General features: G+C 33.0%; 2 protein-coding genes across 4 annotated transcripts in view; one reads left to right on the top strand and one right to left on the bottom strand.

Moving 5' to 3' along the window:
• Positions 1-6953: 6953 nt before the first annotated feature.
• Positions 6954-12429, bottom strand: LOC139521943 (zinc finger BED domain-containing protein 4-like). Its single transcript, XM_071315788.1, has 2 exons — positions 10857-12429; positions 6954-7021 (listed from the first exon to the last, which is right to left on the bottom strand). Exons 1-2 carry the CDS (start codon positions 12427-12429, stop codon positions 6954-6956), a joined length of 1641 nt encoding a protein of 546 aa, XP_071171889.1.
• The window catches only part of LOC139513864 (stathmin-like), a 49384-nt gene continuing 40433 nt past the window's right edge, over positions 7710-16660 (top strand). Inside the window, exon 1 of one of the 3 annotated variants that reach the window (XM_071302788.1) lies at positions 7710-7821. The gene's annotated coding sequence lies outside the window, so the exon portion shown is untranslated. The remainder of the gene's footprint in view (positions 7822-16660) is intronic. The other 2 variants (XM_071302769.1, XM_071302807.1) reach the window with 2 other exon arrangements.

Raw genomic sequence — 16660 nt, forward strand, 5'->3', positions numbered from 1 at the left:
TGTTGGTGGTTATCCTTGTAAATTACTTTTGGATTTCAATGAAACTTTACATTAGTGTAGTATACTGTGTGTATAGGATGTGCATGAAAAATAATAATGTAGTCTGACAAATTTTTCTTGAGATAATCCTAATAATTTAAGGGGAGAAGGACCACAGCGCTCGTTTTATCTGTATTTAGAACTACATTAAAATGAATTATTTTAAAAGAGGTCAAATTTTTTGCTAAAAGTGACGATATTCATTGTATTGGGAATACATATCATTATAATAGAATTGTTATAAACGTTACTTATTCTAGAAGTATTTTTGTAGCGTCTGAACCATAAAAAACGTCCGATTTTAGCGATAACGTCTGTTACGCTTATAGGCACGAACATCGCGCGTAACGTCATTTTAATCAGAGCCACCAAATTAGCCACTGCATGCCTATTTTTGAAGTCATATCTAAAATTGTAATAACAAATGTCTTTAATATCTATGATATATGTAAGAATTTTATTATTTTTCATCGTTTGTGGCAGACATATAGTAAGTCCATATAAAGCAGGGGCGGATCCAACTATTTTCAAAAGGACCAGAACCAACACCAGCGGATAAAAACGGGGGAGGGTTTCAACAATATGTCCCCATTCAAATGGAGTAATCTTCCAACCCAGACCTACACTGGATCCGCCACTGCATCGAAATGAAGCGAAATGAAATAACAGTTAATTCTCATGACATCCTAAAACGTATATCCAAATTATAAAAAAGCCAGTCTAAAATAAACAATATGCAAGACATGGGGAATACGTATATCATCGTTTTGTGTATATTTCAGTCTAGACGACATCTAATTAACTAACTAGTTGACCACCGAAGACTGCCGACGGTCATATAAACTCAAATCTAAATATATAGATAGCGAACTCGAGCAATTGGATTTTTCTAGGTTACTATGTTTAAATTCAAATTAGAAGCAAGGCAAGATCTTGTCTAAAATAATAAAAAGAAAATATATAATCCTATAGTAAAAAAACCCCTGTGTTAACCAAAGATCACTATAAAATTTCACCCTTTATAGTGGGGGGCTAGGCGTATATGGGTTTAATCTCTAAAGGTTCTATAAATCATTGAAAGGGAGTCGGGGTTCAATGAAATTTGGAAATTCGTTTAAACTGATGCTGTTGATAAGTAAGAAACAGTATCGTTAAAAGTGCGTGAAATCATTTTTGTTTCGTAATTTGTTAAATTTCTAGTTAATCAATAACTCAGAAAAGATGCAAATTGTATTTTATTAAAAAAAATACTTTGTGTACACCGGCGTTTTGTGAATTTTCGCAGATGGAGAACAAAAATCTAACCGTATAAAATAGCAAAACACAGTAATTGAAGATTCGTTCTTCGAAATCTAAAGTAATATTTATAAATGGTTCTAAAGTGGCAGACAAGTGTTATATATCCTTTTCCTGTTCATAGAACAGACAAAGCAAAGTTCGATCTGCTTATATGAAACAGTATATTTTCAAAGTTGATAAATAACGCCGCGTTGAGATAAAGAAGATATAGATTTTAGTCATGCAGTAAATCAGTCGTGCAATAACAATAAAGACAGACCTGCTGATTTCGAGGCTGATTTATGTATTTATTTTGTCCTTACGGTGGATGTTTAGAATAGTTTTCTTATACGTATGCATTTAATTGTCTGTACATAACATTGTGTTGCCACAAATGGAGAATGATGGATTGTTACAATGAACTCAATATTATGTTTGGATTTAAATGACAATACAATTTAACTGTTTATTTAGCTGCAGTCCAAATATTAACCCACTAGCTCCCCTTCATAACTGAGGCACATGCAAAGCTTCGACACAAATTTTCTTTGTACACTAAGTATTGCAAAGGAGTAGGTTCAGTAAGACCCCTTTTTGGCCCCAAAATATAGCAGTTTTACAAAATTGTTAAAATGTAAACCTTTAGTTATTTATTGGACAGTAGAATGCTTCTGCTACATACATATGGGCTGTTTTTGACAATACAATGCACATATATACGGTACTAGCACCATTAAGTCATATTAAATTACTGAAATCCTCATAATTCTAGCATTTTAGTTAAATTTTAGACGGTTTTCGTGTAAAACGGAAGTGGCCGCATTCGTGTTCATCCTTAATATTGAAATGTAAGTTGTATTTGATGATAATACATAACATATATAAAGGTTGAGGATGAACACGGATGCGGCCACTTTCATTTTTACCAAAAACCATCTGAAAAGTGACATTTTTCGGCATATTAGGTAGATTTTTCATATTTGAGCTTGAATCGGATCGTTTTTAATGACTAAATCTGTTAAAATATTTCACATAAACTAATTAATTCAAATAAAAAAAAGTGTTTAAAAAGTGGTCAAATTCTTTCGTCAGATGAACCTGAAATTTGAGGCCAAAATCGGTCCTTACTCCTTTCCATTTATCACTGAACAGGAATTTGAAAAAACAGCTGATTTCAAAATTATTATTGCGCTTGTGTGTATCGTGTTACAAATATTTGCTTAATCTAACATACATTATCGAGCTACAGACCAATTATAACCTCTTCAATAGCAGCCATGTAAAGTTTGACCTTAACAAATACTTTTGCACAATTAGTATTGTAAAATACACGGGAAGTGGTTTATACACGGCAGATGTAAACATTGCTTTCTTGCTACAACTCAACATAACAATGCAAGATGTAGAGCAAATACTTTATCATTCCTTTTCGTGAAAGACAAGAAAACTTTGACAAAAGTTTTTGGACGGACGGACAGGCAGAGTTGAGCGGTTACTAACCCTGCTTTCGACTTCGCCGACACTGTCACGCAGATGAAAGGTAACCTTCAACATGGTTAATAACGTTTTATTCAAAAAGTCGTGGTATTCTTCAAAATATATGTAGACAGTATAATCTTGGTTTATAAAAACGAATATAAACGTCTGAAACAGAATAAATTGCATGCATAAATTTTATGAAAAAAATAAAAAAATCAAATATGTATTTTATTTGGCAGTGGCTATTTGACCGGCACCGGCAAAGTAGCAAATTTTCTATTTAACAAAATAGAAAACATGCTATTTTGCCGGCTCTAATTAAAAATTATCTCACTGGAATTAAAATTTAGGAAAAATAATGAAATATCAAATTAATTTTTTTATCTAAAAACTTGTGTTACTGTTATATGACTAAAGGGCAATTCTATTGAAATTTGAAAAACAGTACTAACCAAATGAACTGAATAAGGGCGAGTACTTTTTGTTGCTGAAACAGTGTCAGATCGTTGGAAGATTAACACAGTCAGGACATCACATAGATTATTTGATGACTATATCAGAAACCCAGTCATCCGTGTTCTATCATATGTACACCAAAAAAAGTGAGGAAAATATCTCAAAGCACAAAATATACATGCAGGGAGACAAAAATGCTGTTACAACAAATGGCAAGTCTTGCATCCGAAGCTACTGGTGGTGAAGATCACCAGAGATTAGATATTATTCAAAGCATAACAGATTTTTGGAGTCATGGGCATAAGTGTATGGTTCTTGACGTTCTAGAATCTGATTCTGTAGAAAGTTCAAGTGACAATGAACACGAACAAACAGACGTGCATGTTGTCAGTTTATTTTCGATTTATGAGTTTGACTGTCCCTCTGGTATCTTTCGTCCCTCTTTTAGTGAGGATATTGAAGACATCAACGATGATTGAAATGTAACAGATAATAAAGAAAATGATTCTGATAATATCCAAATATTCGAAAACTCCAGAGAACTAGTTTCGCAAGAAAAAGAACGAGATACAGTCCAACAAGAAGAAGAACTACTGCATGGATTCCAAATGTTGTGGATCGCGCATTTCGAATATATTACTGCCACCAAATATCAAGAAACGTGGGCCGCCAAAAGCCTTAAGGTTTGATCCAAACTGTCATTGGTCTTTCAGAAAAGCGTAACCGAAAAAGCAATTGTTCACCATTTCATAAGAAAAGTACCAAAGAAATTGGATTCCTTATATTAGAATAGTTTGTTGGAAGCCAACACATGCTGTTAATAACAACATTTTAATAACCGACGAACAAGTTGAAACAAAACCTGAACTTTTAACTGACTCAATTGTAAATATTGATTTAATATTATGAAGTTATTTTTTTATGAACATCTTCAATATGTTATTTTTTTTTTATTGTATTGCATCTTTATTGCTTGATATTGTGATAAAATTATTTTAAATTATTATTTAGCCTTTTTATTCTTTTTATTCTCTACTAATCACACCAATCAACAGTTTTATTCAGAGCCGACACAAATCATTTTTTTCTATTTTGCCAGTGCCGGCTAAATAGCAAATTTGCTATTTTGCCGGTGCCGATCAAATAGCCACAGCCATTTATTTACATGTCATAGTAGATGTAGATGCAGTCACGAAAAACATATTCTACTATACATGATAGTAACAAAGACACATGTGTAAATAGAGACTGACTAATACAGGCTTAAAATATTGACGGGAAGGATACAAAAAGAACAAAAGAAAGGTCATACATAAAATACAAAGGCTACAGAGTGAAAGAGAACAAGAGCCAACCTACACGGAATTATGAACTTGGACATAAATGATACAAACATATGCATGATCTGTATATATTGATATGTGATTTACAGTTATTTTCCTAATGTATATACAGTTTAAATGTTTGGTTGGCTTGCTTGCTTTGTTTGTATACTTTTTTGCTCAAGCATTTAATAACATCATGCAAGCAACCTTTCTGTTGATTGGTAAAACTTAATTAAAATACTTGAGCAAACAGTTATACAAACAAATCAAGCAAGCCATTCAAACCTTTAAACTACGTTAGGAAATTAGCTGTAAATTAAAAAAAAAATCAATGAAATTTAAACCAATTTAAGAAAGAAAAAAACCCAGTCTATATAGCTTGATGTTTCAATGTTACTTGTAGAATACTAGATAGACACATACTAATACATGTATATGGATTTTATTTGTTAAAACGTTTTAGTTAATTAGAAATATTTAATTCAAGTGAGATCAAGATTGAACTAAAAAAGGATAGAAAATAAATAAAACACAAACTGTTTTGGGTCGGAAAACAAAAATAAGATTACATTAAAGGAAAACCCATTTCAACATTTATTTACCATTGTTCAGAATCTCTGCGCAAAACATTTGCCAAGGTAACAGTAAAAATACATGAGAAATAATAGTGAAGATACAACACTACAAAAATATTTTTATTATTAGATGAATATGCCATTGTAATTCAATGCGAGTGTGGAGACAGAACCGTATAGTAATCACATATTATAGTTGCATAGGGAGATATACCATTGCTTTTGGATCTGAATCATATATAGCTTTCCAGTCCATTTTAAACAAAAGTGGACATTTAACACTTAACATGACTTTATATATAACGCTATAAAATTCATATGTTTTCAGTAATCAAGGAGGTTGCCGTATGGTACAAGAAGGGGGGGGGGGGGGGGGGGGGGAATAGAAGACTGCCTGATCCCGAAATCCCGAAATCCCGTGCTTAAAAACATGAAATTCCGAGGTCCCGAATTTAAGGAAATTTAAGTCCCGACATCCCGAAATTCGAAAAAAGAATTCCCAGATCCCGGAAGGATTAATCCCGAAATCCCGAGATTAAAAACATCAGATGCCGACGTCCCGAAAAAGGTCCTGCCCTCCTCAGTACAATGAAAAATCAAGGAGGTTGCCGTATGGTGCAAGAGAAGAAGGGTGGGGGGTAGAAGAGGTCCTGATCCCGAAATCCCGTGCTTAAAAACATGAAATCCCGAGGTCCCGAATTTAAGGAAATTTAAATCCCGACATCCCGGCGCTGACTGACCTAAAGGGGAAAAAAAGGGGGGGCTCCAGTCATGCTTCAATGATTCCCTATATAATCAACCAAATTTTTCCCACGCCCCTATATCCGCCTATTGAACAACCAATATTGGATTCACCAGAGACATATATATGTATATGTATATATGTCTCTGGATTCACTATACAAATTCTCGACAGAACCATGCAGTGACACACATATAATATTTTAAAGTCCTATTTATCTAATCGAAAACAGCAAATTAAAGTCAACAATGTTCTGAGTGGTTGGGCTGACATCCATAAAGGCGTACCACAGGGTTCGATACTAGGGCCATTGTTGTTTAATATATTTATAAATGATATTTTTCTTTTTGTTAAAAATGGTAGTTTATATAACTATGCAGATGACAATACTTTATCTTTTTGTACTCCAGATTTCGATTTATTAATTTCAACTTTGGAATCTGATTCAAAAATACTTATTGAGTGGTTCAGGGTAAATAAAATGCAAGCAAATCCTGACAAATTTCAAGTTTTGGCTGTTGGCAAAAAGACCTTTGAAAAGAACCCATCTATACATATTCAAAATTCGAACCTCACATGTGAAAAAACAGTAAAATTATTAGGCATTGAAATAGACTACCAGCTAAATTTTGATGTTCATGTCAGCTCAATCTGTAGGAAGGCATCACAGCAATTAAATGTTTTAAAACGTTTAGGCTCATTTTTGGATAGACTTAGTAAACTTACTATATTTCATACTTTTATTCTTAGTAATTTTAATTTTTGCCCTTTGGCATGGCATTTTTGCACTGAGAAAAATTCCAAAAAACTAGAAAAGGTGCAGGAAAGAGCACTCCGTTTTGTTTATGAGGATTTTACCAGCTCCTACGAGGACCTCTTACTTAAAGCTAAGGTGCCTTCCTTGCAGATCAGACGGATAAGAACAATGGCTCTAGAAACTTTTAAAATTATAAACAACATCGCTCCTGTGTGCTTACAAAATTTGGTGAATGTCAAAAAATCTAAATATTCTTTCAGGTATGTAAATATTCTTGAAATTCCACAGGTAAAGTCAACCCGTTATGGTAAAAAATCGTTCAAATTTGCTGCTGCTACTTTATGGAACAGTCTTCCAAACCATTTCAGGACTGAAAACAGTTTTTCACATTTTAAAAGTCTTGTTCAGTCCTGGAACGGTTTGGAATGTCACTGTTCTGCTTGCAGATAATTCTTAAACTGTTTTATTATTTATGCTGCTTTTGGTTGCTCTGGTCAAGCATGTTTTTACTTCATTCTAAATTTGTTGATTATTTTTATTGCATGCTATGTATGTGAGATTCAACTTTGTATTACAGGTTGTTTTATATGTCAAAATGCACTGTTTTTATGTTATTTATATGTTTTTATATTCGGTCAAAAGCTCCTTAGAGCTTGTGTTGCTTATTTGTACTCATGCCGAATCAAAATAAAGTTTTCTTATCTTATCTTATCTTATGAATCTAATCTGAGACTACTATAACTTGAGACTTCATAACACAGTAGTTTCAGCTATAACACAGTATTATAGATGTCAGGTAGAACAGATCGGCATAATTTTTGAATGAGGTTATCTCTCAAATATTCAGTTTAAACGTTTCTTAAGTCTTATACCGTGTGGATGGGGCTTAAATATAAAGAATAGAGAATAAGGGGTTTAAAATATGTTAAATTGAGAATAAGGGATAAAATACAGAAAATTTCATAAAAGTTTAAGGGAACCGACTTAACTCGATTTATAATGCCCAAAAATGAATCCATAATTTAGAGGTTGACAGCGTTCTGTTTAAAACGTATTTTCAACTTTGGGTTTCAGATATTCCCGTCGTCATTTCCTGTGAATCTGAAGGCGCGTAGTACAAAGAACTCGGCAAAACAGTGTGAGTGGGAAAATTGTAATCAGAACACCGAGGTAATTTACCTGGTATTAAATTTGTACGGATGCTTAAGCATTTAAACAACTCAAAAACTACTTTCTACATACGAACGTAGTAAATCGTGTGTAATGGTGTGTGTTTTAGACTGTAGAGACTGACAGGATATAATATTTTTCCAATGTTGCAATAAAAATATTTACAGGCCCAACACAAAAGTCTTATTGAAAAAAAGTGCATTTAACAAGAAAAATTGGAAAATATTATATATTTTATCGTAATGTTTTATTGTTGATTTAAGGATATTCTATGTACCCTTGGCTTTGAGTTGATTCATAAACAAACGGAATTTTCATAGAAAATCCACAGCCTTTCCCCTTGTACTTTGATATTTGACAATTTGGTGCTTGATAGATAGAGGATTATTGCATGCAGTGCTAGCAATGATTTCATTAAACCAAGATTATAAACTTGGATGTTAAAACAAATAAAAATATGGACCAATTCAATGGTACACCTTCCAGGGTGCACTTGACTTTTGTAATTTGTCAAAAGTTTTTTTTAATTTAAAGGTTGTTCAGGACTTTTTCTAAACTTAACACTTGCACATGTACATCATAGAAAAACAAGGGAGTAATCTATGTTTAAAATTATATAGCAAAAAACTCTGTACTAAAGTCTGAATTTTCTACAAAAATCTTTGATTTATTTGCCAATAAATCCCCTTTTTGTATTAAATGCAATGAAACAATATATACATAAATGTTGTAATGCTTTGCACAAAGTTTCCCTTTATAATATGTACAAAATGGCCCATCTCTATTATTCATTATCTTTGCTGTTTTGACAAAATATCTGATACTATTGCAGTTTGAAAATTTCTTAAATCACATTGCCACTGAAGGGTTGACCTTAATTAATACATGTTGTACTTAAATCATTGTACTTGATTTATTTGCTCTTTATGGGCCCTGTAATTTGGAAATAAAATATTGTATTCTATTCCAGCCCTCAATGTAGACTTATGAAATAGTCGCCTGGGTGACTTTAAAAGCTGATTGGCGACTTAACATTCATAAATGGTCGCCATTTGGGCTATTATAACATTGAAGACCTGGCGGCCGTACATTTTCGTAAATTTTGCCCAGATCCGAGTCTGGTTTAAAAAAATCTTTTGAGCGCTTGACAGTAGAACAAATTTATATCGTATTTCAAGCACCTTTTAGATTTAAGCTTGATCTTGTTAGCGCTTTATTGCAAGGTAATTGTAGGTCATTTGTAAGCAAATGACACAGATTTATCTGTCTTTGTATTTTAGCAGTCAGTAAAAACTTTGACCATCACATACCATTAGAAAGAAAACCACTGGCATTTATAGCTTGTGTTTATTGAAAGCACATGGTTGAGCCTCATTCTCTATTTCGTCAATAAACAGATGAAACAAGGTTCAGTGGCGACAATTTTGTAACTTGTTCTCATCAATTCAATAACATACCGGCTACTATTTCGCTAACAATTTCAGGTGTTCACTTGACTGATGGGGCAATCACCAGTACTTCTGCACAAGTCCAATGAGAATTTTACTAGACTGGGGCTTGGGACTAACGCTCAACATAGCAGATTGTCATAAAACATGTACAATGTAATACAATTAAGTAAATCATGTGGTTGATTTACACAAACTAATTTTACCCTCGACAGCATAAAAACACAGAACAAAAACTTACTACTTTTATTTCACAAGGGTTTTTTAGCTAAAAAAAAATGTAGGCGACCTGAAATTATTTCCTGGTCACTGAAATTTTGAGTTGGCCACTAAATTTTCATGTCTGGTGGCCAGTTGGCAACTTCATTTCAGAAGAAGCTGCTTTGAGGGCTGTATTCTATACTAAAAACTTTTAGATGTGTTTCCAGGGGTAAATTCAAGTAAGGACGTGGTGCAGAAGCCCCCCCCCCCCCCCAAAAAAAAAAATAATAAACAAATTTGCAAATCATGGTTTGTCCTCTGCTTATTAACCCTTAGACTGATGCATTCATTTCTATTGTACTTTTGTGTATTGCTGAATAAAATTTTCATCACTGGTGTTAGATTCTTTATTTTTTATTTATTTTATTTTTTTGCAAGTCTCTGGTCATTTATTATATACTTAGTAGTAAATACAGATAAATTGTATGCGTAATACAATCAATGGCAAGCGTGCTGTATCAGCCACCCGTGATGATATCGATATCAGAACGGTTGCAAAAGCTTTATTTTATTAAACCTTTAATCTGTATGACGTCACGTCATCGATTGCAGTCACTGTTGCAAAGCTTTATCAAATCCCTAATCTGTATGACGTCATGTCAAACCTATAATCAGTATGACGTCATTTCAAACCTCCTTATCTGTACATGTATGACATCATGTCCCATAAAAAACATCTACTTGAGGTAAATGCATATAATAAAGTGTATATGATATGGCTTTCATGTTTTATTAACGAAACCATCCATGTAAAAACTTTACAAAAGTACCAGACATGGGGTCAATTACATTTGAAAGTAATTAATTACATTCAATTACAATTACAAAATCTTCAATTAAATTACACATTACATTTGACTTTTTTTACCAATGTAATTAATTACATTCCAATTACTTGGCAAATGTAATTAATTACTTCAATTACATTTGAAAGGAAATTTAAGATAAAACATTGAAAACATGCATTTATTCTATGATATGTACATAAGTATTATACATTGCTCTATAGTTATAACAATTAGACAGTGTTCAACTAGTATATACATTTTTGTATTGTGTCATATAACTTATTTAAGCATTTTCCCATTACATTTGACCATCACATACCTGCCAACTGTCACTATTTGCGGGGGATTTCCCCCATGAAGGCTCCCAAATTGAAATTTTGAAAGATCAATTTTGTCCACAATTTAAACAAAACAATTAATTTTCCAATGAATTTAGGCTTATAAAAGTATGAAGAAGCCAAAAAACAACATTAAAATGTATTTGCAGGCCCCCTTGAAGTTTTTTTTAGGACTATGACAGCCATCTTGCACGCAAAACCCCCATGGGCATTTTGAAAAGTTGGCAGGTATGCCATCATCAGCTTTTCAAATGTTCCATCAGCCAGTCTGCACCTTTCCGGCCTAAATGTTTTTCCAGCAGTGCTAAATAAGCGTTCAACTGGTGCAGATGTGGCTGGAATAGCTAAATATTGCACTGCTAACTTAGCTAGACGTGGTAAACGTTGACAGTTACTATGCCAATACAAAAGAGGGTCTTTTGACATATCAATACAATTATCTGACAAGTAATCATCCATTTCTGAACTTACAGAAATCCCTGAAGGGTTTCTTTTTCTTTCCACTGATGGGGCTGGCATGAAACTGAAAAGATCATCATTTTTTGCTCGCTTACATGGGGGAGAATTTTGATCACAAGGGGGCTCAGATGATGTAGGGACTTGACTAAGTTTGTCCTTAACAACAGCTAAACACTGATCAATCTGTTCAGTTTCACACCATCTGGTCTTAAATCTTGGGTCTAAAAAGCTAGCAAGAATATATGCTTCATCCTCTACAAACTGAAACAATCTTTCTTCAACAGAAGATTTCAATGATTTTATCATTTTACAATTATAGTCAACTGATATAAGTTTTAACTGGTGTTTTAATCCAAGTGTTACAGGAATTGGCAAGCTAGCAGTTACAGTTTTTTCACCTTGGACAAGGACTGTAGCTTTGTCAAAAGGTTCAAGTATAGTACATAATTCAGAAAGCAGTTTTCTCTCATAGGATGAAAGCTTAGTTTTACAGTCTATTTTGTCCAATTCTAATTCTGGCACATTCAAAACTGAGCAAATCATATGCAGTTGTGAATTCCATCTTGTAGCATTAGCAGCTTGCAATCTTTTATAATCTTCAAGGATTTCTGAAGCAATAATAGATTTCCTAACAAAACTGACAATATTTGATGCCTTTGTAATAACAGTTTTAAGGTGGGGTGAACAATCTTTCAGGCCATCCTTAACAACCAATTGTAAGGTGTGTGCAAAGCATCTTGAATGTTTGGGTAAGCAGTCGGATAAATGTAAATCATCAGACTGGTCATCTTCAATTTCTTTGTCTACATCATCAATTTCCTCATCAGAACTCTCATGATCTACCTTAAAGTCATCAAAGCCAGGAATTGAAAATGCTTTGACCATATTACTAGCATTGTCACTGACTATTGCAGCAATTTTAAAACCTATTTCAAATGAAGTAACAACTTCTTCATATTCACTCCTGATGGATTCTGCTGTGTGTCTACCTTTGAATCGTTTACAGCATATCATGACAGACTTCATAGCCCAGTCCAAAATAAAGTGGCCTGTGATTCCCAAAAATCCTCTCATTTGTCTACTAGACCAGAGATCAATGGTTAAACACACACTTTCAGCTCTTTTAAGAGTATTTACAAGGTTATTTTTTATTTCAACCGATTTTTCATGTAGAAGTTTCGAAGATAAATGCTTTCTGCTAGGCACTTGATACTTAGTGTCAGCTTTTTCCATCAAGTTTTTAAATTCTTCACTTTCGACAATAGAGAGTGGTAAAAGATCCCCAGCTATGAACATTATAAGAGCATTTGTCATTTCTAACTGTTTTGGATCAGACGGTGAATATTTTACACTTTTTTTTATGCATTGTGTCAATGTTGGTTGAATTTCTTTATTCTCAGAATGCAGAATGTACAAATCTCTGTGTTTTCTCTGAAAATTACAAAAGGCCTTATTTAATATCTTGAAAATATTAAATTGTTTTAATTTACCTATTGAAATTTTACATTTATTTAAATTTATTTGATTGTAAATGATACAAAAAAAGAGCACTATTTTTTATTTTTTGAAATGATTTTCATTTTTATCCCAGCTTATTCAAATTATTTATCTTAAATAAGTGATTTAGAAATCTGACTTCTTAAAACAAAAATAAACTTTAGTTTTAATCACAACTAATTAATTTAATAAACAAAATATTTTAAGAACTAGTTCCATTGTGATTATTAAAAGACCAACAGCCAATTTTTATGCATTATTTTCCGGTATTTTCCTTCCGACTTTCACTGTGCCAACATTTACTTCCATGTACAAATATATTTATACAATGTACCACAAGTTCATTGATATAGCTTTTATCAATAAATAATATTGACAAACTTAAAAGTTTGGATCTATTGATGTCAGTGATCAATATTGGCGCAATGATAAACATCGCAAATCCTGTTTCGTGTCATCCATTTCCCTGATTTAAAGTCAAGAGACACTTGAAAGAACGCAGATTTTTAACCAATCAGAATCCATACAAGTCTAAACTGCTGCAATCTCATTAATATTGATTCCGCCCATTCCATGGTAACTGTGTAAACAAACAAGTTACAGAAACAACTATAGTCGCACATAGCAGTAACGGACTGCTTTATCGGAACGACAATAGTAGCACGTAGCACAGGGGCGGATGCAGGAATTTTCGAAAGGGGGGGTGTTAACCCAGGGCACCCAGGGCAAAGGGGGGGTGCAAAACATATGTCCCGATACAAATGCATTGATCGGCAAAAATAAAGGGGGGGTGCGCACCCCCGGAATCCCCCCCCCTGGATCCGCCACTGTAGCAGTCTTAGGGTTAAAGAATGTTTCAACAATTTTGCCTAAAATTTCTTATTTTGTCTACCTCTGCTCAGTGTTGATTTAAGTTTGCGTGGCCCCTACGGTGTTCTCCCCATGTTGTTTTATCGTTGCAGCACCGTGATGCTATAATAATTTCCACAACGCTATAATTATTTTGAGGATGCTATTTTTAGCTTACCTGGCCCAAAGGGCCAAGTGAGCTTTTCTCATCACTTGGCGTTGGGCGTCCATCCTCGTTAACTTTTACAAAAATCTTCTCCTCTGAAACTACTGGGCCAAATTTTACCAAACATGGCCACAATCATCATTTGGGTATCTAGTTTCAAAAATGTGTCCGGTGACCCGGCCAACCAACCGAGATGGCCGCCATGGCTAAAAATAGAACATAGGGGTAAAATGCAGTTTTTGGCTTATAACTCAAAAACCAAAGCATTTAGAGCAAATCTGACATGGGATAAAGTTGTTTATCAGTTCAACATTTATCTGCTCTGAAATTTTTAGATGAATCGGACAACCCGTTGTTGGGTTGCTGACCCTGAATTGTTAGTTTTAAGGAAATTTTGCTGTTTTTGGTCATTATCTTGAATATTATTATTGATAGAGATAAACTGTAAACAACAATAATGTTCAGCAAAGTAAGATTTACAAATAAGTCAACATGACCGAAATGGTCAGTTGACCCCTTCAGGAGTTATTGCCCTTTAAAGTCAATTTTCAACATTTTTCGTAAATCTTGGTTATCATTTTCAAAAATCTTCTCCTCTGAAACTACTGGGCCAAATTAATCCAAACTTGGTCACAATCATTTTTGGGGTATCTTGTTTAAAAAATGTGTCCGGTGACCTGGCCATCAAATCAAGATGGCCGCCACGGCTAAAAATAGAACATAGGGGTAAAATGCAGTTTTTGGCTTATAACTCAAAAACCAAAGCATTTAGAGCAAATCTGAAATTGGTAAAATTGTTTATCAGGTCAAGATCTATCTGCCCTGAAATTTTCAGATGAAACGGGACAACCCCTTGTTGGGTTGCTGCCCCTGAATCGGTAATTTTAGGAATTTTGCTGTTTTTGGTTATCTTGAATATTATTATAGATGGAGATAAACTGTAAACAGCAATAATGTTCAGCAAAGTAAGATTTACAAATAAGTCAACATGACCGAAATGGTCAATTGACCCCCTAAGGAGTTGATGTCCTTTATAGTCAATTTTTAACAATTTTCATAAAATTTGTAAATTTTTATTAACATTTTCCACTGAAACTACTGGGCCAAGTTCATTATAGATAGAGATAATTGTAAGCAGCAAGACTGTTTAGGTAAGTAAGATGTACAAACACATCACCATCACCAAAACACAATTTTGTCATGAATCCATCTGCTTCCTTTGTTTAATATTCACATAGACCAATGTGAGCGACACAGGCTCTTTAGAGCCTCTAGTTTTAATTTTTTGATATTAAGTTTTAAAAAAATTAAAAAAATTGTCACACTTATTTAAAGAAATAAACAACATTTTGATTTAATCAATGTCCCGTTTCATCTGTTCATAATGCATGACTGTGATTTCGTAATGCATGACTGAGATTTCGTAATGACTGGCTGTAGTAATTTCTCTGTTCATAATGACCAGTTGTCAAAATTTTCCTTTTATAAAGCATGGACATTTCTATACATATTGTAGTAAGTTGGTTAATAATGGGCAATATGACTTTTAAGCTTATTTTAACACAAAATAGTAAAGTCTTGGTGTAGTTTCTTGGTATTACAGCTAAATATATACTTTTTATACAGATAACCATTAACAGTCATTTCTAAAAGAGCGAAAAATTCAATTTCATTCCCTTCTATGTAGACAGAATACAAAATTTGCACATTTAAAGAAACATTGTTAATTACCAGGAACTGTTTCAATAATCCATACTTTGAAAAAATTAAATTTTTGCAATGTTTAAGCGAATTGTTAATTTCAAATGTTATACATTCATATTCCTAAATAAACACCCTAAGGGGTCATGCCATTAACACTTATAGAATTTAAAGGGCTGATTATTGTTACATAAACAAATCTGCATTCTAATCTGAATAATAACTTACTAATTAGTGACAGTACATATATACATTATTTAAATGTAATTTTTCTTACATTTATTATTGTAAATTCTTAATAGGAGTTATATTTATTTAAAACAAATAATTTTGCTTAAATTTTACAGTTTTACCAATCCAGACAAACAAAAAAGGTTATATATATCTTAAATGTATAACAATGGTGTTGATCACTGAATCCTATATAAAATTCAGACCAGTATTTTATATTACCCAGTATTGCCCAGCATTACCCAGTAAAACCCGGGTTTTCCCAGTATTTCCCACTGGGCTGGGCAATACTCCTAAAACCCGGGTTTTTGCCAACCCTGGACTTATACCACGTTGTCCAATCGTAAATTTCGACAGGATGGAAATGTAACCAGAAATTCTTAAAACAATTTGAAATTGATGTTTGCTTAATGAAAATTCAAAGTTACAAACGATTTATCTCTTTAGAAAAGAGGTTTGTCATATATTTTTACTACTTTAAAAAAAATACTTCTTTCCCTTCCGTTACTACTTGTCATTTAAGAGCGTATATGAAACATTTTGATTTTGAGCTAAATAAGTTTGATACTTTTTTAGAAATTGACCATAATTGTCTTTACATTGTAGTTAATGTTTCATCCTTTAGTGCATTAAAATCGTCATATGCATTCCCAATCACTTGCCAAACATTGTTTATTTCCGTAAATTTTCATTGTGCCGACATTTAAATATTTGTGTAAACTACAGATCGGAACCAGACAGGTACAAAAAAAAAATTAGAATTTTTACAATCTTAACTACAGATGCACCAAATATCAATTGCACAGTAGAAAGAAAAAAATTATCTCAAAAGAGAAAACTACACAATCCAAATGCATAAAGTGACTAATTGTTAGATCTTCTTACTAAATATTTTCTTTTGAAAATACATTGTTTCAATATACTGATTAAAGTAGCTTAACTTTTGTTTCAAAATATATACATTGTATCATTTTGATATAAACAGAGACATATAATACATTATAATTAATGACACTTACTGAAGATAAACCTACAGTGAAATTGATGATTCCTACTTAAAATAAGATCTCTAGTGCAATTTACTGAATCTTACTGAAGATA

Source organism: Mytilus edulis, chromosome 1 (genome assembly GCF_963676685.1).
Source record: "Mytilus edulis chromosome 1, xbMytEdul2.2, whole genome shotgun sequence".
Lineage (NCBI taxonomy): Eukaryota > Metazoa > Mollusca > Bivalvia > Mytilida > Mytilidae > Mytilus > Mytilus edulis.

Excerpts from the sequence above, each read along its gene's own strand:
- LOC139521943 (XM_071315788.1), bottom strand. The coding sequence starts at position 12,429 with ATGACAAATGCTCTTATAATGTTCATAGCTGGGGATCTTTTACCACTC. Across the intron at positions 7,022-10,856 it reads TTTTCAAAATGCCCATGGGG|TCCTGAAATGGTTTGGAAGA; the intron begins GTTTTGCGTGCA and ends AACTGTTTTCAG.